Source organism: Apteryx rowi, unplaced genomic scaffold, assembly GCF_003343035.1.
Source record: "Apteryx rowi isolate R43461 unplaced genomic scaffold, aptRow1 scaffold_224, whole genome shotgun sequence".
NCBI lineage: Eukaryota > Metazoa > Chordata > Aves > Apterygiformes > Apterygidae > Apteryx > Apteryx rowi.
Genome location: NW_020448575.1, coordinates 899,591 through 927,243, shown reverse-complemented (window position 1 = coordinate 927,243; position 27,653 = coordinate 899,591). Strand labels below are relative to the sequence as shown.

The 27,653-nt window shown below is 39.0% G+C and overlaps 1 protein-coding gene across 11 annotated transcripts in view; it reads left to right on the top strand.

Moving 5' to 3' along the window:
• Positions 1 to 26,251, top strand: part of TSC22D2 (TSC22 domain family member 2) — a 32,798-nt gene extending 6,547 nt beyond the window's left edge. For 2 of the 11 annotated variants that reach the window (XR_003253391.1, XR_003253393.1), the window contains 4 exons: positions 14,229 to 14,300; positions 21,761 to 22,538; positions 23,408 to 23,459; positions 24,562 to 24,574. Coding sequence is in view for 7 of the 11 variants with exons in the window: in XM_026065143.1 (XP_025920928.1) it covers positions 14,229 to 14,300; positions 23,408 to 23,459; positions 24,562 to 24,822 (385 nt within the window). In the remaining 4 variants the exon portion in view is untranslated. The other 9 variants (XR_003253392.1, XR_003253394.1, XM_026065143.1 and 6 more) reach the window with 9 other exon arrangements.
• The last annotated feature ends 1,402 nt before the right edge of the window (positions 26,252 to 27,653 follow it).

The window sequence follows — 27,653 nt, the reverse complement described above, 5'->3', positions numbered from 1 at the left end:
TATGTATGCAGAAATTTGTAGTTGACAAGTGTAATTGTCGAACTAGCTTTATACTTTGTTTTGGATCTTGGTGAAAAAAAATCTTAAAAGAATGTTACTGAGAAAGCTTGTTCAAATATCCTGCACGTTTGGCAGACTTTGGGGGCAAAATATTACCAGGTGCGTTGGAAAAGGGGCGGACCATAGATCATACTCCAGAGATAGCTGACCAGCTTGAACTGTGCAAGCTGTATTCCAGGAACTCGGATGAATGGCTGCGATTGTGAACCGTCAGCTACCGCGACTAGACTATTGAAAACCTGATTGTAAGGACCTCTTCGCAGCTTGTATCTCCCCATTCAGCTAAGTCACTTATTTGTATAGTATACTAGTGGTTGCTGATAAAGTATAATTGGTAAGACTGAGCTTTTGAGACTTTGTTAATAATATAAGAATGAAATTGGGTATAGGCATTAATATAACTTCGATAAGAGTTTCTTTATGTATTGCTCAGGGTGCATATTTTGTACTCCTAAAGAAAAATGAAAGGATTATGCAAATATGTGCCAGTAAGCAGTGCTTGAATTGCATTATTAGTCAATACTGTCCCTTTTTCCCACTTTATTCTTAAGCTTATTAGAACTTTCGGCTCTACCACAGCTGCAGAACTGAATGTTTTCAGCTCTCCTAACTGAAGGATTCTGAGTGTTTGTAGAAACAGGAGAGAATGAAATATGGACAGACTCCTCAAATCCTGAGGGCCTTCAGTTTGATTAATGTTACTGTTTTTGGCCAGAAATACAGCATTTGAAAAACAGTTGAGATAGAACTTTTTAGGTGAACATTACAGTTGGTGGTATCAAATGATATTTAATGCAAACAAACAAAGCTTCATTTAGTTGTATTCAGTTTTTCCTGTAATTCCTACAATAAAAATTACATAAAGTAATGTGAGCAATACACCAATGTTGAGATTATGAAAACCTATTCTGTCATGTAGTCAATTATCAAGCATTAAAAGATATCTAATCAGTCAGAACAATAGTGTAGGCTGCTCATTTGGCAGCCTTCTTTCCCAGTTCAAACATTTAAAGGCCTTCACTAAGGAGGAGACGATACTGTCGTAAAATTCATGTTACAAGAGTTTTGAATGAGACAGTTATTAAAAGGGGGGGGGGGAATACTTGCAAAATTCACAAGGTGAAATGGTTCAATTTCTCTTAAAGCCTGAAGTGTTCTAGTTCTGAAACAAACAGTTCTCTGTACTGTGTACTTTTAACTATTCTGGTCTGCTGCTCTAAGATTTTTTTTTTTCCTACTCTTCTATATAAGAGTACAAGTATTCCATAGTCAGCTTTTTTTTTTTCCCCTGAATGCTGTCTCATATGATAGAAATAACAGCATACGTTTCATGGCAACTTTAAAAAAGTTCTTCTTAAAAGCTGATATTCAAGCGTTTCAGATTTTTGGCCGGCTGTAAGTGACTGGAGGATATAGGTAATTGGACTCAAACTACCAGATTTGGAGTTTCTCTCGGGCTGTGCGTGCTGAGTAACATTCTTATAAGAAGTACCAGTAATCTCTTACGACCTCAGGTCCTGCTGTAGTAAAAAGGAGTTGTTCCCTGTTACCATACTGGATTTTTGAGTATCTGCCTGTTGCATTTTGAGGTTATATGTTAAATTCAGTTTTAAAGCTGGTGATGAATTCCTTCTGTTGCTTATGAAAAACACCAAGTTTGGTTATGCTTTCTGTGTGTCGGCAAAGATTCTGTAAGAAACTTCCATGAGAATTCCCCCACTGAAGTATGACTGTTCTAGTTCTAGCAGATAAATCTAGATTGTCAGCCACAGGTGTTTGCTTTTATCCCTATACTTGACAAAGTGTAGAGATAGCAGTATTTATAGTAACTGCGAAGGCTGCTGTCTTCTGAGAAGATTCTCCAGACATGAAGGGTTGCTTGAAGTGCAGTGTAAGGTTGCGTCTTCATTCCTCTTCCTGAAAATTCCTCTGTCTTCAAACTGCGCGCTTTCTAAATTCAAACATGCGTCGAGAGTCGGTAATCTGCTTTTACTGATGCAGGGCGGGTAAGTTGCTCTTTTATTCTACCACATGAAAGCCAAGTGTCCAACTGGCTTTTAGGTTTTTGTCATGAGGAATAGAAGTGCTCCGAGAGGTTTTTGTACGTATGCGTGTTTCCCGTTAGAAGCTAGGAGGAAGGCGTTCGTGTCGTGGTAGGCCGCGTGGATGCTCCTCGCGGTGCAGTGAGAAGGTAGAATAGCAGTTAGCACCGCGAGAGGGGTCAGCTGTCCGTCGCGGTGACACCTGGCACGTTGCTGTCTGGCGCTCGCGTAAGGGCTGCGAGCCGGAATACGGGTCTGTCAGCAGCACGGATCGGTCCTGCCCCTTCCATCCCTGGGAGGGGGCAAGTGGGATACGTATGCCAAGCGGCCACAGAAGTGTGGAGTGGGTAAGAAATGAGATACGGGATTCAGTGAAGTATCTGAAGATACTGTATCATTCTGCACTTGTCCAGCTTATCGGAGGAAAGGTTGATCAAAAATGAGGATTAAAAGCCTCCTTGCTTCTGGCAGTTACTTCAGCTATTTGCGTAGGGCTGTAGAACAGTTTGGTGGGAGCCAGGTCTGTGAGTACCTGCAGCAACCCTACTAACTTTTTTTTTTTTAATATTGTCAATATAGGCAAAGAAGCAAGCTGTCATACTGAAAGTGCTTTAGTTATTCAGCTGTAGCTTAAGCTGAGTGCAGACTTGAATGAAGCTTGGAGTTGTTTTAAAAAAAAAAAACTTGTAAATTGTGTAGAAGAGCAAATACATGTGTAATATACTGTATAATAATCCATACGATACATGGTCTACGTTACAGTATCTTTGCAAAAGCTAAGTGTTTTAATTAAAAACGTTTGCTAAGAGATGCTTTCTTGGCCAATGTCAAATAACTGGATAACTGGTAGGATTTGGCCACATCTGCTTCAATGTTTTCTTATGCTTAACCCCCCCCCCTTTCCCCCTGATCTTGAAATAAATATTTTTTTGTCAGGAAAAACAGGAACTATTTGAAGGAAGATAAATATAGAAATATAGAAATATAGAAATATAGAAATATAGAAATATAGAAATATAGAAATATAGAAATATAGAAATATAGAAATATAGAAATATAGAAATATCTGAAACTGCTGTACTGCAGCTTAGTCCTGGGGAAAAAACTCATTTTTGGGCCAGGTTCTATGAAAATGAATACTGTCAAACCAGCTGTTTCACTCTGCAATGCTGCTTTCATTAATAATCGCAGGCAGTTTTTCCTTCACCCAGAGTTTTGATGAAATCTGGCTTTGTGGGCAGTGCAGGCAGTAGGGGCCTAATCTGCTACAATAACAAGTTCATACATGTTAATAAATGCCTCTTTCTTTACCAGGTGAGTTGAGCAAATGTAAAAGCTGGGTTTTTTAATGCATTTTGACATTTCTTCCACATTTTTTCTATATATAATACATTATTAACAAAAGTGGAAAATATGGATCCTTTTATTTCAGAAACCTAGGGTGTGTGTGTGGCTTTTTTTGTTTGGTTGGGTTTTTTTGACACTGCTTCTCATCCAGTGTATTTGGGTCTGTTTTTTTATATGCATTCTAAGCTTGCTCTCTTGGATGGGATAATTTGCAAAAGAATAATATGGTGGAGCATTGTTAATTAGCAAATTGCAATAGATGCTTAAAGGACTTCATCTGTTGCAAGATGAAGGATGATGGTTTTTTAGATGGTGTAAGTTGCTTTCACAAAGTTTTGTTTGTTTGTTTGTTTTAAAAGCTTGTTTCTCAGTTGATCCAAACATGGATTGTTCCAACAGGCACTTCTGTAGTTTTTTCAACAGCTTCTTGTAGCAGCAGGAGTGCCCATGAAGTCTAGTAAAGACTTTCTGTATTAAGTTTATCAACTTCTACTCCAAAGTTGTTTTTCTGTGAAGGTGGGGTACAGAGGAATGAGAGCTAGCTTCTGAACAGTGGAGCTTCTTCTATCTTCTCTTCTACTTGGAATTCAAGTGTCTGCAGCCTTGTCCCACACAGCGTTACCAAGCTGTTTGTCAGCACTCGCTACTTGCCTGAAATCAACAGGAATATTGCATGAGGCATGAAAAAAAACTTCTGCTTTTTTTCTTGACGTTCTTTTCCTGGGTAGCTTTTTAGCAGTTCTGTTTGCTCGGGTGCTGGTACTTATAACCATGTGTTCTACTGTGTTTTTCCTCTTGAAGCTGCCTGCTAAGCTGTGCATCTTAATTCCTGAGCTACGTTTTCTTATGTCCTTCCTATAAGAACTGAAGGATGTCTTTACTCAGTGAGAAGATAAGTCATTAGCACAAGAAATCTTACACTTATGTTATGTGTTTAATTTGGAAAAAAGGATCACTCAAACCACTTCTTGCTCAGTCTGCAAAACTATGTAATTAAAATTCAGTCTGTCTGACAACCATGACAGCCTTAGCATGCAATGCTTTAGGAAACTTATCCTTGACAACGCTGTCTGTAAGGAGGAAAAGCATGAGAGTAGTGGTTCTGTGGCTAGAACTGAAGTGCAAGTCAGCAGTGAACTAAGAGTGCACTGAATCCGCCTTTGGCAAGTGGGAAGACAGGATATAGAGAATGGAAAAGATCATTGGCAAGTCTTAAACTACCTTAAAGCTGTTATAGTTATAGGATTATCTACTATATATAGGACTTACGGGGTTTGGGGACTGGGGTCTGGGATCTGAGAGAATTTGGCCCCTAGAGCTTTGAGTAGCAACCGTTGAAATTGGAAAGCTGCAGGGTCTTTTGACTGGATATCTACTTACGGTCTACTTACAGGACTCTCTTTACTGAGTAAGCACAGTAAGGAGACAGACTTTACTTACCGGCTCACTTGCTAAGGATGCTAACATTTCCTTTTCAGTGGCCCTGTAGGTTTTAACCTTGAGGGTATTTTTCTGCCCTTGCTGGTCAATGGATCATTTTTAGGATCTTGCTGTTTAGGATCTTACTGCTTAGCAGCAATAACAAAGCACTTCCTTAAAAAGAGAACATTCTTATGGGGCTAAAACTCTAAAACTTCTTGGAAAGGTTTTAGAACACCAGCTAAATAGTATTTTAGGTGTCATAACTACCACAGATTTTTCTGTATATTATGCAAGAAGTTTTTAAAGCTTTTTTGTAATACACTAAAATCTTGTAGGAACTTTATGAACCAGACCCTGTCACTTATGTGAAGAGAGATGGACTGGGTTTCTGCCAATACTTTCAACAGATACCAAGAAATTTATGTGCGTAGTCCTTTAAAGTGACGTGGGGAAAAAAGTGGCAAGAGGATCTTGTATACAATACCTGTTTTGCAGTCTAAAAAGATGCGTTGTGTTTCATACTATTAGTATATCACTACTTATGTCCCTGTCTAGGAACTTGTGTGCAGAAAAGAAAGTCTACTTTCTTTTAGCTTGCTTTTTGTGGGGGTGTGGGATTTTTATTATTTTTGAAATTGTTTCTAACTTTCAAGTTCTTTTGGGATATGGTTGGGCCTAATCTACCTTGATTGACAATTCTGGTGTTCTGCTGCAAATGAAATATAAACAAGGGAAGACTAACTTCAGTAGGTCTATAGCTGGTCCTTCTGCGAGGGAGGAATTTTGGTAAGTGCGAAGTTTCTTTTCCATTTTAACTTCTGTATAAACAATGAAAATACTAACTTATTAAAGCTTTCTTAACCATAAATTAGCCTATATAGTGTATTGTGACTTAAGTTCATCTTGTCAGTGTCCCATTTAAAAAAAATTATGGAATGGACACTTGAAATTAGCTGGAGAGTAGTTCACTTTGTTATGTTAATGAAGCCCAAACTGACAGACTTTCTTTGAATAATTATTAAAATTAGTTCTGAGAACATGTGTTTTCCTGTCCACATAAAATGAAGCTTGCATTTATGTACAGATACATAATACTTTAATAGTGACTAATGGCTGATTTCCTCTGGATAAGTCATCTAATATGAGAGACCAAGAAGTCTTTCGTGGGACAATGATATTCTTGTCTTGCAGCAGCAGGTATTGCTGACTGCTGTCTTGATAGGTCCCAAGCAAATGATTTTGGGTACCACTGTCATAAAGAGAAAATTGTATTTCTTCATCACAGTAGCACCAGATCCTGTGCCTTTGCGGGAGAAAAGGTTTTCTGTCTTACATTGGCTTGGTGAAGTAGCAGCAACACTTGGCTTAGTTCTGGACTCTGCGGAGGCAAGAGGAGACATTTTATTGCCAAAATTTTTTTTTTTTCCTTTCTGGGTGAAAAGTGACAATTTTTTTGAAGTAGCTTGATTATTGCTAGTAAATCTATAACAGTAGACCAAAGATTCTCTAATCTGTTTCTTGGTAAGTTAGCCATTAGTAATCAAGCTATATTTCTTCATATTGAGAACTAAATTGGTAAGAAAGGAATATTTAAGTGTTGAATTTAAGTTTTTGTTTTCTTAAATGGAAATTTAGAAGATGAACACTTTTCTCCATGATTAATATTAAATAGTCATATCAGAACTTACTAGCTATTTGAACTCTTCAGCAAAACTCCCTCATAAATACTGAATGATTATTACTGAACACACTTAAAGAATACTGTTGTTCCAGTATATCTTAAGGCAAGATGCCCCCATTTTATTGATCCAAGGCTTTGTGTACAGGAAGTATGATGTCCTAGTGTCCTCCTCCTTAATTTTGGTCAATATATTTGAAGCCCTAATTCTCTCTTTATAGAAACTGACTCGAGCTTTCAAAGAATGTGGCAAAATTAAGGGTGGGGTGGTGGCCTTCCCCCCCCCCCCCTTACTGCTTTAGTGTCTAAAAGGAACTTGGAAGGCAAAACTACAAAGTAATGTTAATTGAAGAAACCCAAATGTGGTAGACTTAAGTGAATAATTAGGTGCAGCTGCACCTGAAACAGCTTGTCTGATGAACTTTTGTAAAAAATCTTTACAAAATACCTGTGTCAATGAATGACTTGCACTGGTTGTTTTCTGGAGTAGTAGCCTTGATGTTCAGTGTATATAATAGGCAGAAGAAAAGTCCTAGTTTTACAGTTAGGAACCTTGTATTAACAAAAAGATTGATGTTAAATGATGTTTGAATTCAGTCTTGTGTCAAAGTGCTTTTTGGATTTTTAGACCATGCTTTCATAGCCAGTAGGCAAATTCTGGAAAACCTTGTTGCTGTTTTGTTGGGCACTAAGTGTAGAAGTGAAGCTAATCACCTTGCAACTCTCACACAGTGAGTATGTTTGCGGTATCACCTCAGGACTGTCAGTTTTGTAGTGGTATGAAATGGTAGAATATATCTGCTTTAAGTCAATAAAAGACTGTAAAAGGCATTGATTAATTTTTAAAATATAATGGTGAGTCAAGTAGAAGAGTGTTTCCTGGAGCTATTCAGTGCTGGGACAAGAGAAGAAATTGCTGGCATCTCTTCTGTATAGCTTAAGAGAATGGCGTTAGTCCCCAGGCAAGGGCACGTGGTGATACCAGTGACTGCTCTTCCTCTGAGTGGGCTGGAAAAATTGAGAAGTGTCTAACTCTTCCTCTCTGAAGACTCTGAAGATTATTTACAACATCCCTCTAGTCTGACCATTAATAATGTGATTTTAACCTGTTCTCTCCATGATGCATTCCCATTACCGTTTTTGTAAAAGTGGTTTTACTCTTTTCTTTAGCCTCCTTAGAGACTGAAAAATGTTTGAGTGTCTATTTCAGAGACGCCCCTGAAGCACCGGAAGGGGAAAGCTACAACAGCATCTCAACAGAGCAAGCGGATGATCAGTGAAATGGCTCTGCCAGACTTCCTTACTCGGCCCTTGGGACAGTCCTGTCTCACTCACGCCCTAGAGACCTCTAGTCAGAGCAGAACGTTCCTTCCCAAAATCCCCTTCTGGGAGCAGGGTGAAGAAGGTATGGGCATCCGTTCTCCTCTTCCTTTCCGTAAGGAAGATGCAGCTCTGGTAGGAAAGTGTGGTTCTTCCTCTTCTGATATTCTGTGTCCAAACATCAGGAGTTTGAGAATGCGGCTAGCTGGAACTGACCTTTCTCTCTTACCGCAAGTGATATGTGCGTCTCAAGTTGTCTGCGTAAAGTTACCTAAAGGTGACTGTTAGCACTTCTCAAAGTGCCAGCAAGGAGTATGTAAAGCAGTCAAAACTGAGTACTGGTGCTACTGGCACTGTCCAGCTAATGATAATATGGTACATCTGTGTCTTTCTTCATCCCCATCCTCTTGAGTTAAATTATAAAACAGCTGCTAAACATGTCCACTCTGGTGATTTTCAGTGCTTAAATTTGTGGACCTCTATCCCCCCCCTGCCCCCAGTGGAGGTCAGATCCAGGCAATATGCCTCTCCCTCTGGCCCCCTTTCCACTGTTTTTTGTGGATGTTTTCATTTAGAAGTAGCCTTTGAACCCCTTTAATGTCCATGGGGATTGAGAGCCACTATTCAAAAACTGTCATGCAGGCTGTTAACTTGGGCACCTTTTCCTATCATCTATAGCTAAATGCAGCTGAGACTGAAAATGTAATGGGATTTAATTCTTGTTGGCTTTTTAGGGTATGCATTTTGAGTACAATGGCTTTAAAGTAGTACATCAACAGGTTGCAGTGTGTGTTTTTTGGGTTTTTTTTGTATATACAAGGAGGTATAAATAAAATAGAAATGAAACATCTTTTAAAAGAGGGATGGAGAAGGAATTTTGTTATTAGGCTAAACATAAGCCTGAAATCCCCTAAAATTTATGGGGAGTTCCCTGCTAAGCTGAGATCAACTGGGCGATGCCCCTGGTTCAGCTTCTAAAGAAACCACCTCCATATGTGTTCAGCTGGAGAGCAACTGTAGTCAGTCTTCACTGCAGGTCACAGCTACTCACCTAGTTAAAAGCAGCCTTTTATTACTGGTCAGTACAACATAAAACTAAACTAAATTGTTTTTTTTTTAAAAAAAAAAAAAGCATATACTATTGCCCAGAAGTGCTTTAATCTTTTATGAGCTTTAGAAGCTAATTCACTTGTTCTTTTGTGCACAACAAATTGGGTAGTTGATGGCACAGGTCTCCATCTTTCTTTTCTTTCATATTTTAACTCCTTGCTGATCACCGTAGTAAAAGCACATATGTATATGCTGGTATCTCTCTTTAGGCTGTTTTGAGTCTCTTCCTTCTCATATAAAGTGGTTAGTTCGTTTCTGCCACGGTATAAATAATATAGACATCTTACTAAGACTTTCTATTCTTAAGCTTAGTGTTTCAGTATGAGCCCTATGTGCAACTAATAAGAACTTTCATTTAGAGTGGTCATTTCTCACTTTCCAGCAAAAATGAACTTTTTTTCTGAGGTGCCTTTCAGTTCAACTGTAAAGTATAAACCAGCCCTTTACTTTCTCTATTTCATAGTCAGATTTTTTTTCTATAGGAGTTAGTTGCATTTGAAGGCAAAACTTCTCCTTTAAAGTTCTTGTTAGTAGTCTCCTGAATTCTTGTGAGGATGGGGCTGTGTACTGGTCTGGAGACTGGGCTTGAAATCTTCTGGAGCGGTTACTGTTTGATCTCTTCTAGAATGACCAGGACTGGAAATTCCATCACTTCAAGAAATCTTTCCCATTGCTTATTGTTTGTGTGGAAACCAGTTCTGATGCATAGTTTAAACTTCCCCTGCTGCAATTAAAACCAGTAATGTTTGTGCTGTATCTAGCAGGTATGCAAACAACTCTTCTCCTTTGCAGATAGGTTAAAGTATCTGAAGTCTGTAACTGTCTTTCATCTCTTTTCAATGCTTAACTTTCTTCAATAATCAGAATCATTACTAGGAATAATTCAACATTTCTTCTAGAGGTCTTATCTGAACTCTGGCAGGCTTATATCATTTTGAAGAGTTAATTTTTCAAAACTGGACATAAAATCTAGGTTAGGGACTCAGAAGGACTGAATAAAACAAGACTTCAGTTAATATATGTACATCCTGTGAAAGACAGTCTTGAAAATTTGACCCCTCTGCAAGACTTTTATTTTTTAACTGCTGCTTAAATTTTCTTCTGTGGAATTGTACCCCACTACTCATTTCATGTTTTGTACTTGTGCAGCTGATTATTGCTACCAGAACATATACTTCATGCTTATCCTTATTGAATTGCATCCTTTTTATTTCAGACCATTGCTCCAATTGGGCAAGATCTTCCTGAATTCTATTCCTGCTGTCCAGAGTGCTTGCAGATCATCTGCAGGTGTAAAGATAGTCTGTATTCCACTGTCCAAGTCATGGATTAAAGTATCCTATAACAGACTTGGAGGAGACCCCTGGAGAGCTCAGTTTGATGTATCCTTCCATTCTTCCACTGAACCATTGGAGAGCCACGTGTACAGAGTAGTTATCAGTCATGGACCCACTTCAATATAAACCATGCTTTAATTACAAAAATGTCATGCAAGAGGGCATTAAAAGCTCTACTAATATGACAATAACTTGATCATATCATCTGTTTTCTTCTTATATAAGACCTGCCAATTTGTCTTGTAAGGGATTTTTGGTTGATATAAGCTTCTGAAACGGCAATCCATGTTGCTTTGCTGCCTTCTAGGTAATAATAAATAGGTGGTTCTGCTTTGCTTTGTTTTTCCTCTGAGGTTCTCCCCTGTAATTTTCATGTTCTTCAACTTCAAAGATGGGTACTTCGGCCTCTTTAGTCTTCTGGATCTTCCCAGTCCTCAAAGTTAATGAAAGTAAGTCAGTGGTACAGAGATTAGAGAACTGTCTGAGGTGGTTTAGTGTGAATTTTTGATTCTGCCACCCTGAAAAAAAATCTGGTATTCTTTAGGTGTTCCTCCTCTTGTTCTTGCTGAAGCTTTTGCCCTTAGCTGCTGATTGAAAAGTTGAAGATTGAAGCATACATTCTGTTATATAATGAACAATCATGTTCCTATACCTCCTTCAAAGGTAGTAGCTGAAGAAAAGTCTGTTCAGTAGCCTGTCTCTGAGCACCAAGTTGGTATTTGGTACTTCCAAAGCTGTATCGTTATATAAATTAGGCAGTATTTATCTGTAAACTAGAAAATTTGCCAGCCTTCATAGGCATGGTTTCTGAAAAGCAGAGCTCTCCAGAATAAAATTTGTACTTGGCATATGCTTGTCCTGATTAATGGAGGTGGGAGGATGCCATTTGGGATATGAGGTGAGACGTTGGTATGGTTTAGACTTCCCTTTTAAAGGGGCAGTTGATGTTTCAAGTGTTCAGAGAACTGATACAGTTTTCATCCTCTGAATCTAGACTGAATTTCTATAGTATTAAAACTGTTCCTAGAAACCATAACACTGGAGTACGTAGTAAATATTGAGGCTTGTGAGTCTCTAATGGAAATAAATATGGCATCCGTAGTAAAGAAACGGAGACCTTTTTTTGACCAAGCAAGAAACAGTTTGAATACTTGAACTTGCTAACTGTGGAAACTAATTACCATAGTCTCTGGGACTGGAACTGAGCCTCTCTGTTCTCGGGAATACCTGCTCCCCTCTCTAACCAGAGGCTGAGAGAGAGCAATGTCTGGGATGCCTTCTGGGAGGGAGAAGGTGGACTCCGATTCTGCAGTTCAGGGTCGGTGACCTCCCCCCTTTCTGGCTGGCTGTTCGGCTCCGGGGTGCAGATGTGCCCCCAGCTGGGGCAGAGTTTTGGCCTCTTGGTCCGTGGCCTCCTGCCAGGGAAGGAACCTCGCGGCAGTGCTTCTGCTCCAAGCTGTCCCCCGTTGGCTCGGGCAGGTCTGCAGGGACTGCTGGGGCTGCCGCACAGCCGCAGGCTGCGTTATACCCCTGCGAGCAGGGCTCCCAGGCGTTTCAGCAAACTGAATAGGAGTTTTGAGAAACTCTCTAACCCATTTACTGTTTAATGTGGTTAAAAATAGATGCCTCAACAGTCTGTGAAACTCAGTGATATTAGTTCAGACCCGTACATCAGTCATTGCTTATGTTACCTCTGATTGTGGGTTTGCTTTTTTGCTTTTTCTGGTCAGGCAGCTCTTCCTGTAAAGGTCCTTCCTCCCCCTACCCAGATAAAATTAACATCTTGCTAAAATGCACTTATGGAGTAGAAAACGTTCTCTTAATTGCATTAAGAGAATACATAATGTGTTAATACAACATAAATATAAAGTTGCATCAGTACAACAAACACTTTTGTATCTTTCCAGATACTTGCTCGAGAGTAAAACAAGTATATGGCTTATGGGTTATCAGTACAACAATAGCCCTTATGAAATGCATGCTTTGTGGTTATAAGCCACAAGTTTTTTAGACCTAACAATGGCAGTGGGGCTTGATACGCCGCAAATAAATGTCTGAGAATTTAGGTGACTTTGTATTTAAAATCACTTTCTGACAAAGATGCTTTTTATGCCTTTCTAATTCTGTTTGGGGCTCACCCTTACTTTAAACCAAGGAATACTGCTTTATCTGCAGATGCCAGTTGCTTCCATATGTCAGGTCCCTGTATCCCTCAACTGTCCTTTAGCTATGGTGTTGCTCCATATTGCTCTTCCTATAACTAGGTATTTAGCTGTTGTGTCACTAAAGTGCATAGTGCTTATTATGCAAATGTATGAAGTTTACATGACATGAGAGCATATTTATCAGCTTGACCAGACACCTTCAATAGCAGACTTTGAGCTAAATTCTGGACTGCTGTGGACTCTCTTTTTTTTTTTGTGGGGGGGGGGGGGCAGGGAAGGCGTGCCAAACACTTCAAATAATGCTTGTGTGTAGTAATGGTCAGGAATCATTCTTTATTAACCTTGCAAGGTTGTTGGTACACACCTGTCATGGCAATCAAATTACTTCAGTTAATAGCATTTTGTTACAATGCTCCTTCCATATGATGTTTGCTTTTTGTTTTAAAACTTGACGTATACAGAAATTGTGCTTAAATGGAAAGAGTTAAATGACTGGAAGACAGTTGCTTTAAGAAGTATTCTTGTTATGAACTTAGAGATGGACAGATGTGCTTCTAACATTGGTATAAACTTCTGATTTAAAAACTGTTTTTGAAAGGAATTGGTGCTAATACTAGCTTTTCTAAGGGTTGTTCAGTTAAGCCATTGCAGTCTTTCCTAGAGTCAGTATAGTTATACCAATGTAAAGATGAACTCTGGAATTGATTAAAGCAGTTTGTAAACTTAAGTAGATGCTCTGATACAACCACTTGTGATAGAGAATTTTGACTCTTTCATCTAATACCCTATAAAAAAACAACTGTCCAGACAGTCTTTGGAGAATTATGGCCTTCAAATTACACCCTTGGTATAGTTGCTGTCCATGGGGCAAATCTGCACCGCATGAGGAAGGGCAGGTTGTCTCGGGGGTTTGGCAGTGGTTATAGACCTTGTGCCACAGGTTTCCGTTGTCAGAAAAGTTACTGTAGTCTGAGCCGAAGACGTGCGAGAACCGAGCTGGTAGCAGGTGTGCTCTCAGATTTACGGGTTGCAAAGTGCCTCTAAAGAAAACTTGCCTGAAATACAGTGGCCTACTGCACATCAAGAAGGGGGAGCATGAGGGCTGTGACAACTGCTGACAGTTAGCAAAATTTAAGTTCTTTTTTTTTTTTTTCCTCAATTTTAACTCAATCTTTCACAGTTTGAATGTGGCATATTTAGCTCTGACTCAGAGGTCCGCTTGGAGAACTCTTGTGTTCCTAATGAAGTAGGATGTTAAGTAGAACAGAAATACTGCGTACTGTTTGTAAAGATGTTTTGTGAGATATGAAAAATATGAAAGGTATCTTTGAGTTTAGGTATGTGTAGCATTAGAGTGGTATACAGCTTATCTGTAGAATATTGGCAGCATTGTATGAGATGTTTTATTAATGGCTTTTACAGTCTCTTTTTACAGTAGCAACTTGAAATAGCCTGAAAATCCAAAGGGGGTGTGTGTGTGTGTGTGTTTTGGGGGAGTTTGTTTTGTTTGTTTTGGGGGGTTGTTTTTAATCAATACCTCCTTAATAGCAACCCATAGGATTAGGCTATTGAAACAGTAAGGCTTTTCAGTCACTAAACTCTTCCTAAGGAGTTCTGTGGAGTCTGTACATTTTGGGGCAGAAAACTAAGCTGTCTGGATAGCTAATTGTAAGGTAGGTGGAATAAGAGTTAATATTTTTATTACATATCCATTTCAATATCTTTGTTTGATTCTTGGATCTCATAGGAATCCGTCAACTGCATTCTACCAAGCGTTCCATTTCAACAAGTTACGTGAGTCAAAGACCTTCTGGGATAGGTATGAATTCTTAAATATGGTATGCATACATGCTGAAGTATGCATGAATAGCTTCGCTCTATGCAAGTTTCTCGTCATCATTTTGCGCAAAATATGCTGCTTGCATTTAGAATTTCACATTGGACTTCTGCAACCTAAAAGTCTGAAAGCAGTCCCAGAATTATTTCAGCTGAGACTTAAAAGGTTTAAAGTACTGCACAAGATTTTTTCTTCCTCCTTCCGTTATGCATGTATCATACATAATGAGTAAGCTGAAAGAGTTTTAACACTAGTCAGCTATTAGCTGACCTTCACTAAAATATCTACAGCTTCCTTTTTCAAAAAAGGAAACTTTGGCGTTGTGACTGTTAAGTCCTATGTCAGAAGACAAGTTGTGAAAATGTCATATTTAAACGCGAGTTCAGCAAAGTTAAAATCTTTTGGCCTTAAAACCAGGAAAGGAAGCTTTGTGGCTTGCTTTCGTTCTGCCGAAGTTAAGTAGATGAGAACAAACCTGTACTGTAAAAAAAAAGAAGAGGACAAAGAAAACCTATTAAGCTAGCTTTGAACTCATGGCGAGAAACTGCAGTGAAGTCATATTTGTTATGGATATGACTTGTCAGAGATGCATTACTAATTCATCAGTAGCTGCAAGCAGTGTTTCTTTCCTGCACTTTAATGATTCTGAAGGGTGGTGTTTTTTTTTTGGTCAGCATTAAATTGAAGTCCTAGTGATTATATAACTTCGTCTTGTGATGCTCTGGCCTGTCACAAGATCTCTGCTTAACAAGCTCTGGAGAATATAAATTTTGTTTAGTTATTTGTTAAATATTGGCAACCATTTCGTAATTGTATTGGCTGTGTTTGACTTGAGGCTTACAAAACTTACAAAAGCTTTAAAGCTCGCTTGGCAGCAGTTTGCATACTGTACAACACTGATGGTTCAACGTAATGCTAATGCATCCTGCTCTGTTTTTTGTTGAAGTGCTAGCATTAGGCTAAGCTTCAAAAGCACGTCTTTCCTTTCTAACAGAAACTTTTATGCAACTTTTTTTTGCTTTATGCTTCAGGTCATGCCACTTTCCTTTATTTATGAGACAATGTTGGTGTTTAGGTTCCAAGTGCTTCCTTTATTTAATTGAAATAAGCTTCAGGGCCTTGAATACAAACTTGATAGGCAGACCAAAAGCCTGCTTTTAGGTCTAGCCTTCATTTATTTCTCTATATTCATGTCTCTTAACTTAAAATAGTTCTTAAAATGATGAAGCAGATTCAAAAAAATTAAAATTAAATTATTAATGATTAAAGTTGAGGCTTTACAAATCTTAGGTGTACATAATAATGTCCAAAGCAAGTACTGAAGTGTGGGATATAGAGAAACATCAAATTCAGGTAGATGTAAATGGCTTCCTTCAAAAATACACTCTTGCATCTTTGAACGCTTCCTAGTAAAAACAAGTATTTGTAAAAACATAGAAGCAACTTCATCGGGATTAATACAGGTTTTAAACTTCTAATCAGTTCAGATTCCAAACTCTTTGACAGGGTTTAGGGGTTTTTGCATTCATATCCCACTTACTAAATTTTCTTAAGATCACTTCATGTAGTTTTGCTTTACTTACTCAGATGACTAATACTGAACTGTGTTCAACAATAAATTTCCAATGAAAACCTAATAAAGAGAACTTGAAGTGCATAGTCAGTAAAGCTGATTCTCTGGCCTGCTTCCGATGGTAGGAATATGGTGGAGCTGAGCTGCGCAGGCAGGAAGCCGGTGCCCTCTGCCAGCGCGTGAGTACGTACGCTAGCAGAACGGGGAAACGGGTCGGCCCCGATAGCTTCAGCGTGTGCACGCAAGAAGGCCTCTGATGCAAGTGAGAGTCTGTTATTGGACTTGAGACATTTGATAACAAATTAAGTGGGTCTTGGCTTTTTGTGATGGCCAGTTTGTGAGAGAAATCTCTGCTGTGGAAAACCGTAAACCCTTCTAATACTGTCAGAATCCACTCAGTTTCTCCATCCCAAAATGTAGGGGTTCCCATTTACACTGCAGAACATACGGATCATAAGCCTGCTGACAGTAGACTTCTTAATTACATTTTGCAGATCCTTCAGAAGTAGTTCATGCGCCTCAGGGGTTTAAATAAGGAGATTTTTAGCCTAAACAGTGGAAAATCTTCCTGTGTAATTTCAGTTGTGTGTGTTTTTTGTTTTTTGTTTTTTTTCCCATAGCAAATATGGTTTATTCTCCTGTGAGCAGTCATCTCTCGGGACCATCTGAAGTCAGCGAAGCTAACCACATGCTATTGCAAGGGACAGCAAAGTATTGCCAGAAAATGCTCTAGTAAAATAGACTTATTTCTTTTTTTGCTAACTCATCATCATGGGGAGAGTGCTAATAACAGTCAAACTATTAAGTATTGGTGAAATATTAGTTGTTATCAAGACTTTTAGGGAAGCCTGGAAATGTTTTTCCTGTATAGTATTCATAGAGGTGTTCCTAAGGGCACAAGTCTCATGAGTTGCTTTCCAACTAGCGCAGCTGCTTAGAGGATTAAGGGGAGTGACGGCTTCATGGTATGTTTCACATGAGCCTGGATCACTGCTCTCCTATAGCATAAACTTCTGCAAGTGGTAATAATACCATAGGAACTTGGGTGGATTTGCCTAAAACATAGCTATGGTTGGTGAACTTTAATTCAAAGCAGTACAATTTGTTTCCATTGTATTTTTATGTGCAGTATTAAACCTTCACAATGTTTAAAAAAAAAAAAAAAATCCTCCCCATATTTGCACCCAGATAAACATTTTCCAAGTGATGCTGGTAAACATCTTCAGTAAATCTGGTGAATCAGACAGCATCTCTCCCTGTGCTGGGTTATGCCAGACGTCCATTTCCCTATCCTGAGGCGCTCCATCAAATGAGATGCCTTTTCAGTAGATGGGAGAAAGGGAGGTGCAACGGGTTTCATACTTCTTGTTTGCAGCCTTATCTGGAAATTGTAAGTTGAAACTTCTAATTTGGAATTGGAAGTCTTAAACTCTATCAAATTAAAGAATTTGGTTTAGGAATAGACTGATGTTTCACATGATACACTATTCCAGTTCATGTTGCGGTTAATGTGGTTCTTCCTGATGCTTCCTTCTCATGGAAGATAGGCACAGTGCGACTGTTGCACAGGGGAGAGTGTTTGATTAGTGCCACTCAAGATCTTATTAAAACTAATAACCACAATGTGTCCAAAACCAACCAACCAAAGCCCCCCAAAAGAGAAAAAAACCCACAACTAAAACACTTCAACTTGCACAAAACAGGCCTCATTGCTTTTTTCTTTCATTACTTGCTTCTGAATTGCTTCTTATGAACCAAGTATACTTGTCTAGTAACTTGAGCTTTTCATTGAGAGTCAAGAGCTTTTTAATCTGCTGATTTAATGTGTAGTTTCCCATTTGAGAATGAAGGGAGATAAACCTCTTGTTTTTTCCCAAAAGTATTCTCTTTTTATAGTATACTATATAGTATAATATTTCTTTTCTTAGCTTCTGAGATCAGTTATTACATTGTACTGAATAATATATCTGCAGTCTCTTGTAAAACGGAAGAGAACTTAACTGTGCTACAGAAGTAGGTACTTACCTGTTTGACATAAGAGCTAAGTAGCATGGAGCTTGAGTAGACTTGCCTGCAAAGGCAGACACCTGCCAGTAATTCTGAGGCTGTGAATTCACATTCTTGCACTGTCTTAACAAAGAAAAAATATAAAAATCTGAAATACTTGCATAGTTGCTCTTTCAGGGCTGGATAATTGTTCATATTGGGACCCCATCATACTGAATCTCATAACTGGTTGGAGGCTGATTAAACATGCCTTAAGTATTTCAAGTATAGAGAGAGAGAGATAAAAGACTTTTCTGGAAGGACTAAGTCACTCAGTGATAAGACATAAGAGTTGGCTAGTTAAGTGATTATGGTAGCTCATAAATGAGCAAACCAATGAGGGGGAAAATTAATACACTGTTTTAATTTGCATTTCACTTATAAGCAAAGCAAATGTGGGAACACTTTGAGATACCTTACTGTTTTCCAGAAAGGCTACTTGATCATTTCATTTAAAGCAGTAACAAGAAAACAAACTAGGGGAAATCACTTAGTTCAGGGGTGTCTGTGAATCTGTGGTCTGTGATAATATCTTTTCCACTTTCACCCAGCAACGCAGATCTAGTGCTTTAAAGGAAGAGCCTCTCCTGTAGGCTGTGGACCAGAGCTACTGGGCAATAATCTCTCGCTAACATCAGTGCAGCCTCTTGTAGCCTGTTCTGTAGAGTCTTTCCCACTCTCGCAGGGTTAGCGAAGCTGGATGGTAGAGCTAATGTACCTTAAAGCCTGAGTGAATGGTGCAACAACTCTTGATGCTAAAAGCTGGAGGAAATAGCAAGAGCAGGAAAGTGCAGGAGAATGCATGTATTCTGGCAGTCTTTTGGGATGTCTTGCTGCTAAGAAATTCCTTCGGAAAATAGTATGCAGATTATCCGTAGGCATGGCCGGATATAGAATGTGCTCTTTGTTCCTGACTGCAAAAGTGAAGCTTCATTATTGGTTTACATCATCCAGTCACCAGGACTTGCAGTTGCCTTTAAACAAGAAACATTTTTACCTAGTCTGACACTTGACAGTGCCAAAGTGGCACAGTTCATAACTCTCATTCCTAACGCATTCAAACTTGGCATAAAATACACACACTACCAAGGACTATGGAATCTCTAAAAGTTAAGTGTGTTTTTTAGCATACAAAACAATTTGAGCTATAAATGCCTTTCTTTGGAAGCTTGGGTTCTTAGTGTTTCCACCTAGCTTTCAGAATTAATTTTGAACTTGAACAGGTCTCTTGGAAAGATGATAGGTATGTCTAAAGACATTAATGATGAAAACATTAAGTAGAGCACAACGGTGTGTGCTTATTGAATCTACTGTTGAAATAGATCTTAATGGTCTTAATGCTCACAAATGTGAGGGAATGTTGATGGTTAAATTTTCATCCAACTGTTAAAGAAGCTCACAGTAAGAAACTAACCTTTTTTTGGCTGTCTTCCAATCCACTCATCCTCAGTTTTTCTCATTAGTCGCTCGTTTTATTAATTTTCCAGTTCTGTCAACAATGTCCCTCAAGTTTTGAATAGTCTATAGTAAGTAAGCTTTCATGAGCTACAAAATCGTACTCTACAGAGAACACTTGCTTGATCATTATGTAATACCAGTATCGTCAGTAACCGTAACCGTCGCTGTATGCTGTACTAATATGCCTAGCAAACACTCGTTTAACAATATTATAGCTTGTCGATGGTACTGAAACATCTTTACTAGAATCTCCTACCGTACATTTGAAATACTGAATCTGTAAAGTTTTTGCAGCAGTGAAGCCAGAATTATACTAAGTGTATTAACAAGGTACTGCATTGTGTAAAGTGTGATTACTGTGTATTAAGCATGAAATGCCTCAGAAATATGACCTGCACTTAGACTTACTAGTTCTCTTCCCGTTTGCTTCATCTGTATGTACATGGTTGTCCAAAACACTTCTCACCTTTGTTTATAAGACGTTTGAAACAAACAAAAAAATACAGGGCTGTTCTTGAGTTGCAGGTATGTAGAAGAAATATACCTAATATACAACATAAAGAATTGCAAGGTGCAAGCTTTAAGTATTTGTTAAAATACTTCTTGTTTCAAAAAAAAAACAAAAAACCCCACCAAAAACGAAAAGCATATGTGATTGTGAGCTTTTGCTAAGCAGTCTTATTAGCAGTCAAAGCCTATTTTTCCCATTGATCCCAAAGTAAATGGGGGGAAAATTACATTTTAAGCCACCAGGATTTTTGAAACACTCAAAACGAGGATTTCTCAGACTGAATAGGATTTTGCTTGCCTGGTGCATAAAGTGGATGCTGTTTTCACCACCTGTCTCTGGAAATGGGTAACTGCACTTAGTAATCTTGTCACTCTTGCTGACTAACTCTTGCCTTCTGCTTGTGTGCTTCAGAGCAGTCTTTCCACACCAATATAATCTCCTTTTGGTCAGACCCATTCAGGTTACTTTAATATCATCATGGTTTTTTGTTGTTGTTAGGAGTGTATGTGTCTTCTTTTTTTGTTTTTAAACAAACTTGGAGGTCCAAATCAAACTGGATTGGTCTCTTAAATTAGTGTCACTTTTTAGTTCTAAAAAAAAAAAAAAAAAACAAAAAACCCCACCTGTCTTTCCACTTCTAACTGAAGAACTTGCAAATTGGGATATTGGCTATAGAGTGGATGTTGCACTAAATGAACGAATTATAAATTCTTTCTTAGTTATGCTCATGACAGCTTAAAAAAAACCTTACTTGACTGAAAATATTTGACCTTCTCATAAGGGCTGAATTGTATGTATAACTTCAATTTTGCAGCCATAGGATAGAAAAAAAAATTTTTTTAGTGGAAACTGGGCTTGGTATCAACTGCCGAGGATTTGAGGAAAAATACAAAACGCTAAGATTTGGCAGCATATTTGGAGTACGGCACGAGGGGTAGGCAGCACTGGAGAGATCTGCTCCTGAAGCATCTCACAGGAGCTATTCATTGCAGAGGGCACTCTACCGTGCGTAAAGGCCAGAGTAATATGGGAACTGTGCTAGCATAAAATCTAATTCTGATGCACTTTTTGAAAGCAAAATGAAATCATGCTATCAAGATAAAACCACATCTGACAGCTCTGGGAACTGAATGAAGACTGTTCTGTCAGCGTGGAGCTCGGCCTGGGGTGGAAGGGCATTGATCCGGTTAATCCCAGGACTCTACCGACTAAGCAGCAGGGATCCTGGAATTCATACTGGAAGCAGTTCTGTAACCGTGGCTGGGTTCTCTGACAACAGCCTTAGCTGTCGTGAGCCTACGGACAGCAAGAGTATTGAAATGAATACAGGTAGCACGCAAATGCTGTCATGGCTTGCAGCAAGACTTCGTCGTATCGCTTCAGGCGTAAAGGGTGGATGGAAGAGTGATGGTTTCTTTGGCTGTGTTCAAATCACAGTTGTCCGGGGGGGGGTCCTCATATCTACCACTGTGCATACTGCACGCATTTAAACAGGTGAAAATTTGGAGCACAAGATAGAGCATGAGAAAGGTGTCTCTATTGCACCTCTTAGGTGTTAGTATATCAGGTGATTAAAGGAGAAGACTGCCTTCTTCCACTTCAGACTTCTTCCTGGAACTCATTAAATGCCTTAACATTGAGCAGTGTAGCTGAATTTTCCTTTTTTTTAAAAAATCACACCACAATTATTGAAATGCGAATGTTGAGACCAATCTCAAATTTAACTAGAAAAGTATTGGCAAAAGATTTATGTAAAACATCTTGCTGTAAACTAGTTCTTATGTGAAAGCAGATCCCACCCCAAAATATGCTGTTTGCCTTTATTTTTGCTCCTGTTGCCTTTATCTCTTACAGGCCCCTCGCTTGTCCTCTGGAGTGCTATTAATGAAAGCCTGCATCAGTGGCGTGGCAGTTTGAGGACTTCAGTGATTTTTGAGCACACAGGTGTTTCTGAGAGTTTCAGAAATTCCTGTTTTTATATTAATGTTTTGAGTAGGTGTACTTATCCTTGGTCATGAATTATAAACATTCTTTATTCTGAGGAAGCTTTCCATAAATACAACTTAAAAGAAGATAATAAGACCCTGGAACAATTTTCTTTTGAAATGGGTGTTCAGCATTTTAGTTTTAGATTAGAAGCTTAGCTCAGCTTAGAAATAGAGGCAATTACTTTCTCAATCGCTGATTCACTCTACTTGTAAATGCAGTTTTGGTGCTAGGCACCTCATGAGTGTGGGGTTTGGTTTTTTTTGGTGAGACTTGGTGAAATGAATTTGTCTAAATATTCTTTTAATAATAGACTTTTGTTTCATTTATGTAACTGGTACTTCAGAGCCTGTTGCCAAAACTCTTAATTTTAAAAACTCTTGTAGTTTTTTTAACATTTAGTGCCTTTATGCAATTAAAAAAAAGGCAAAATTCCAAATATGACTGCAAACCTTGCATTTTTTCCCATATGTTAATTTTTTCAATACATAGCTGCATACTACTGATAGCAACTTTCATCTGGAGGAGCATTATCAGTAGTTACCGCTAGCAGGCCTGGTAAGTAGTCCAAGGACTGCAGTCAGACACGGAGCTGTGGAGTAAAACAGGACCACCGAGGCCTAGTATTGGCGGGCAGATATGCAGAGTAAGGGATCGACAGGAGATATTTCTGTGGATGCCGTTATTCCCGCAGAAACAGCTGCTGCGGCCGTGTCCCTCTGCAGTCGCGGGCTGTGGGGGCTGCGCTTATCCGCTTCGCAGCTCCTCTCCCAGAGCCCCCGAAGTTCTGGCTCGAGAGAACCACGAACGATTGACTTGCTTCTCTTCTGTGGCTTGAAAAGCAGACTAGGAATGTTAAGACCTGAGTTGCTGTAACTTGCAATTTAAAAATGTAGTTCAAGATTGTTTCCCGCAGTAGATAACTGTTTTCTTATACTAATGACTGCTAAGATGTTTTGGTAGAACGTTCTGCGTTAGTATGTCTTTGGGAAAAAGACTGTCCTGTCTGTTTTTTTACTGTTTGTTTTGTTTTTTATGATTTGTAAACACTGACCCAGTTAAAATTCACTGAAATCAAATAAGTGCTCTTGTGGAAATCTAGAACTTCGAACGTGTCTCTTATTCTTTTGCTGACTATTGCCACTCAGTTGCAAAATTGTAAATACAGTGCAGATCCGATAATTTTTTTCTTAGTGGAAAGTGAGGAAAGCTGAGAAATGAAGCAAGGAATCAGAGCAGTTAATTTACTCATTATTCTGATGCACTTTTCTGGCTGTGTGTCATAAGCACAGTCAGAGGAATTATAAACTGTAGGAGCTGGGTGTTTTAGGAGCTCTAACTGCACCAGGCAATACAGGGCAGGGATTCGGATGATTCGCATACTGAATTCCTGCATCTGAAACTTTAGCCTTTCAGTGAACGTATGTTTTAGGACTCTTGTGGATGTCAGTGCACAGTTTTAATCAAATGATTCAGTAATACTCATTAAGTTTTCTCCTCTTTTTCTTTTTACAGTGCTTCTGGTGCAAGTGTTGTTGCCATTGACAACAAAATAGAACAGGCAATGGTAAGTAGAAAGCAAGTTGTTATTCCTAACAGGATGAACAGTTGGTCATTGAGCGTAACTTTCCAGCTGTATTGTCTTTCTGCAAGTCTATAACAGCCCTTCAGTCAGGTCAGCCTGACACCATTATTTGAAAAAATGACTTTATCAACTATGGGATGACCACAAACCGGGATTGTTCTTACATTTAATCTAAAGAGCTTCTCAGTTACACTCTTGGCCTGGAAGATCTCTTATCCTACGAATTGCTGCAAACAAGCTGACTGAACTTAAAGGGATGCTGAAAATACACAGCACGCTTAAGTCTCTTCAATAAAATTCATTGCTAATTTATCTCCGTTGTCACTTAGGCTGTGCTATCCTTTACACTTTGTTCAGCTTTGGTTATGTCTGTTTGATCTCATTTCTGACAATTTAGAGGCTTTCTTCTTTCTTGGTTTTCATAGGCTTTAGTGCTTGGGATTCTGTAACATGGAATCCTGTCCTCAGCTCAGAACTTCAGAGCTGATGCTTTCCTTCTAAGGAACTGGGCCGTAATTCTGGGTCTCTGTCCTCAGTACAGTTGAGGCGACTTGCCATCTTCGTGAGGCCTTGTCACAGTTTGAGCGCTGTGATCCGACCTATCCAGAATGCTCCCTGCAGAAAGGTTCATTTAGGCAGTTAACAGGCTTCTGAGGCCCCAACATAGGATACTGCCTAAAAGCCATTATTGTCTTAACTTCCTGTTGGGTTGTAAATACTTGCAATACAACAAAAAAGGTCTTTAAAAAGCTCTGTGTCCATTCAGGTTACTTTAATATCATTGTTTTTCTTTTTCTCTTTTTTCTTTTGCTTCAGGGGAAAACATACTCCATTTTAATGAGTATAGAAGTACTTAAGTTGCTAGAACTTAGCTAATGTTGAATGCTGGAAACAAAGCTTTTGAAATAAAGGACATCAGTAGTGAATTAAAGAACTAGGTTATTGGCTCTGAAGGCTAATTTATTCCTAAGTGCTTTAGTTTTCCAGCCTTACCACTTACTTCAGTGAAAACAGTACATTCTGGGGCTGGAGTGGAATGAAACTGTTCTTTCATTTGGTGTAACTATTAACTTATTCTTCACAGGATCTAGTAAAAAGCCATTTGATGTATGCAGTAAGAGAAGAAGTGGAAGTCCTGAAGGAACAAATAAAAGAATTAGTTGAAAGAAACTCTTTACTTGAACGAGAAAATGCACTGTTAAAATCTCTTTCAAACAACGATCAGTTATCCCAACTTTCAACCCAACAGGCCAACCCTAGTAGCACTTCACAAGCGCAAACAGTGATAGCACAGCCTCCACAGCCAGCGCAACCTCCACAGCAGCCGAATGTCTCCTCAGCGTAAAGCTTTCTCGCCTCGTTTAAAACAAACAAAACCCGAGAGCAGTCTGTCCTTGTGTGCCACTGGTGTTCTTCCCACTCTGTACGAAAGCGAGTAGCCATGCTTCTGTTGTGTGTTTGGCCTTTTCAGTATTAGACAATCGTCCCACAAGAGCTTTCCCTCGCTGACGCGTCGCGCCGTGCGGCTGGTGCCCGTGCGTCATCAGCGCGCGAGGGGAATGGGAGCAGGAGCGACGCGTTTGCTGGGCGCGCAGGAGCGAGGTCTGTAGGAGCTTTGGTGGCTCTCCGAGGTTCCCATTGCCCCTGGATTACTTTGAGCCTTGCTATCTCGTAAGAAGTAACAATTCATCTTAAGAGCCACTGTTCTTTCAATATAAGAAACATTTGCCTACATTAGTTTCATTTATTTGTTTTATTTATTACAGGGCTGCTATTTTCATAATGTACATGAACAATGTCACAGAACTTTTTTAATTTTTTTAATAAATGTATGTATCAGTAAAATGATAGACGGGATTGTGTTTAATAGATAAAATGTTTAGGCAATAATTGAACAAAAGAATCCTGGCATATTTCTAACACTAATGGCAATTTACCTTTGGTATTTATTTACGGTAGTAAAGATCCAGCTTGAATGTAAATTTTGTATAGAGTGTAAGTATGAAGACCATAGTGCATCTGTACAGGTAGTCACCAGTTATTGTGATATAATAAATAATTGATGGGCTATTTTGATGAAGAAAACTTTGCTCATTTCTGTTTCTACTTTCTAATAGAGAGAAATTGCCATGATTCCTCTGCTTTTTGACATTTCGTATAATTTTTTTTTTTTTTTGGGTGGGAATAAAAAGCTGTGAAATTGTTCAACCTACTTTGTAACCAAAGAAGCAAAGCTGTGTAATTGAGTTTTTTTTATTTTATAATGCACACTCTTTATGTATTTTTATTTAGTGTTTTCTCATTCACAACTTTCTTTGCTGTCTAGCATGATCTGCATGACCTATAATCTTTGAACCACTTTCGTACCTCATGTTTTTATCCAGCACTCTTATTGTAATATGTAATAGTCTGTGAACAATGTCAAATAAAAAAGAAAGAACAGCTGGTGTTGGTGGAGTTGAGCTAGTGTGCTATGCACTAGTTGTTTAAAAAAAAAAAAAATGAAGTGAGCCATCTTTTGTTCATTTAAAATGGTGTTTTGAATTTCGTATGCAGAAAACGTTTTGTTACATTGCAGATTTTAATGTATTTAATAAATGCAACATGCAGATTAAGTGCAGTGTATACTGAGTATTTAAATTAAAATGTACATTTCATAAATACAGTTTCAAGAGAGACCATCATTTGTGTAAACTAACGCAGTGTGTCAAATTGATGTATAAATATATATATTTTAACACATTTTTCTGAAATTAAATTGCAGTTTTGTTGAATTTTTTGGCTCTAGATGTGTTTAAAATGCAACTAAATTCTATGGCACATCTTTTCCATTACAAAATGGAAAAAGGTAACTTTAGTGAGCCAGCAGTAGCATATAGTTGTTGCCTTGATATTCAGAGCTAATGCCCGATTTAACGTAAAGGGGATGGGAAAAGCTTTGTGCCCTTCGGGGTGCTGAGTGCATCCGCCCGAAACCTCCGTAAGGAAGGAAACGGTGGCCCTTGCTCCAGGCTCTGTTGGGACCGAGCACCGCCAGGCGAAACAAGGGTGCTGGCGCTGTCCCAAGCGGGGGCCGGGGAGCAAGCGAGCGGAGCACCCCGCGCGCAGGACGTCGGCGCAGATGCCTGTGCCCCCTTCCCGCTCGGGAGCCGTCGCGCCTCRGGTGCCGTAGCCTGGACAGGGAGGGTGACTGTCGCTGGGCTCGGGGCTGCGGGAGTCGGGGAAAGCTTGATACGTGCTGTTCGGCAAACGCAGGTTTCCTGAACTGGCGACGTTTAACCAGTGAAGCTTGGTTGCCACTGGTCTTACAGATGTATTGACCAGCAGTCCCTAAAAGATTGTCCTGTATGGCCAATATCTGCATTTTCTGATAATGTTGGTAAGTGTAACTGCTTTTCTTGCAACACGCTTTTTCCTTTTATGCTGCAAGAAGCATAATTCTGATGCATACACAAAGCCTATCTGTGATTATTTTTTTCTTTTATTGGTTGTTTTTTGTAGTGATACAGATGAATTAAAATTTGGCGGGGCACTGGGGTTTTGAAACGATTTGGTGTCTGTGTTCTTAAACCAAGAACTTACTTTAGAGAAACATCTGCAAAGAGTAATCCGCACAGCAAACCTTCCCAACGGTAGCTGTGGACACAGATCAAAGCCATAATCCCAGTGCAATGCCATCCAGGTCACTTGGGAGCCTGTACCTGTTCTGTTAGGTTCCCTGCGAATGTTTACTGTGATACCCCAGCACTGCATATGTCTAACCCCTGGACCTTTTTTATTTGTTAGGTAAGAAGAATATTAAAAAAAAAAATGGAAACTGTAAATTTTGATGTCTTCAGATATCAAGGAAGCATCTTTGTCCAGTGTTCCAGCAGTTGCAGAGCATTGCACCTTTCTGGTAAGCATCAGTTCACAATACAGTTCAAATAAGCGGCATATATATATATATATTTTTAAGTACTCACAAGTAAAATGCTAAGTGATCTTCATTTCAGTTGTAGATTGTTGCTCTTGGCCTGCTGTAAGCACGTGTATATACTGCTGTAAAGCCTTCAGTGGAACAAGAGCGTTGTATACTAATTAGAGAACCAACAAAATATTTCAGTAGCTAAACTTATTAAAAATGAAAGTGTAAATAATAGCTCACTGGCTATATGTTAAGGATATAGATGTGTT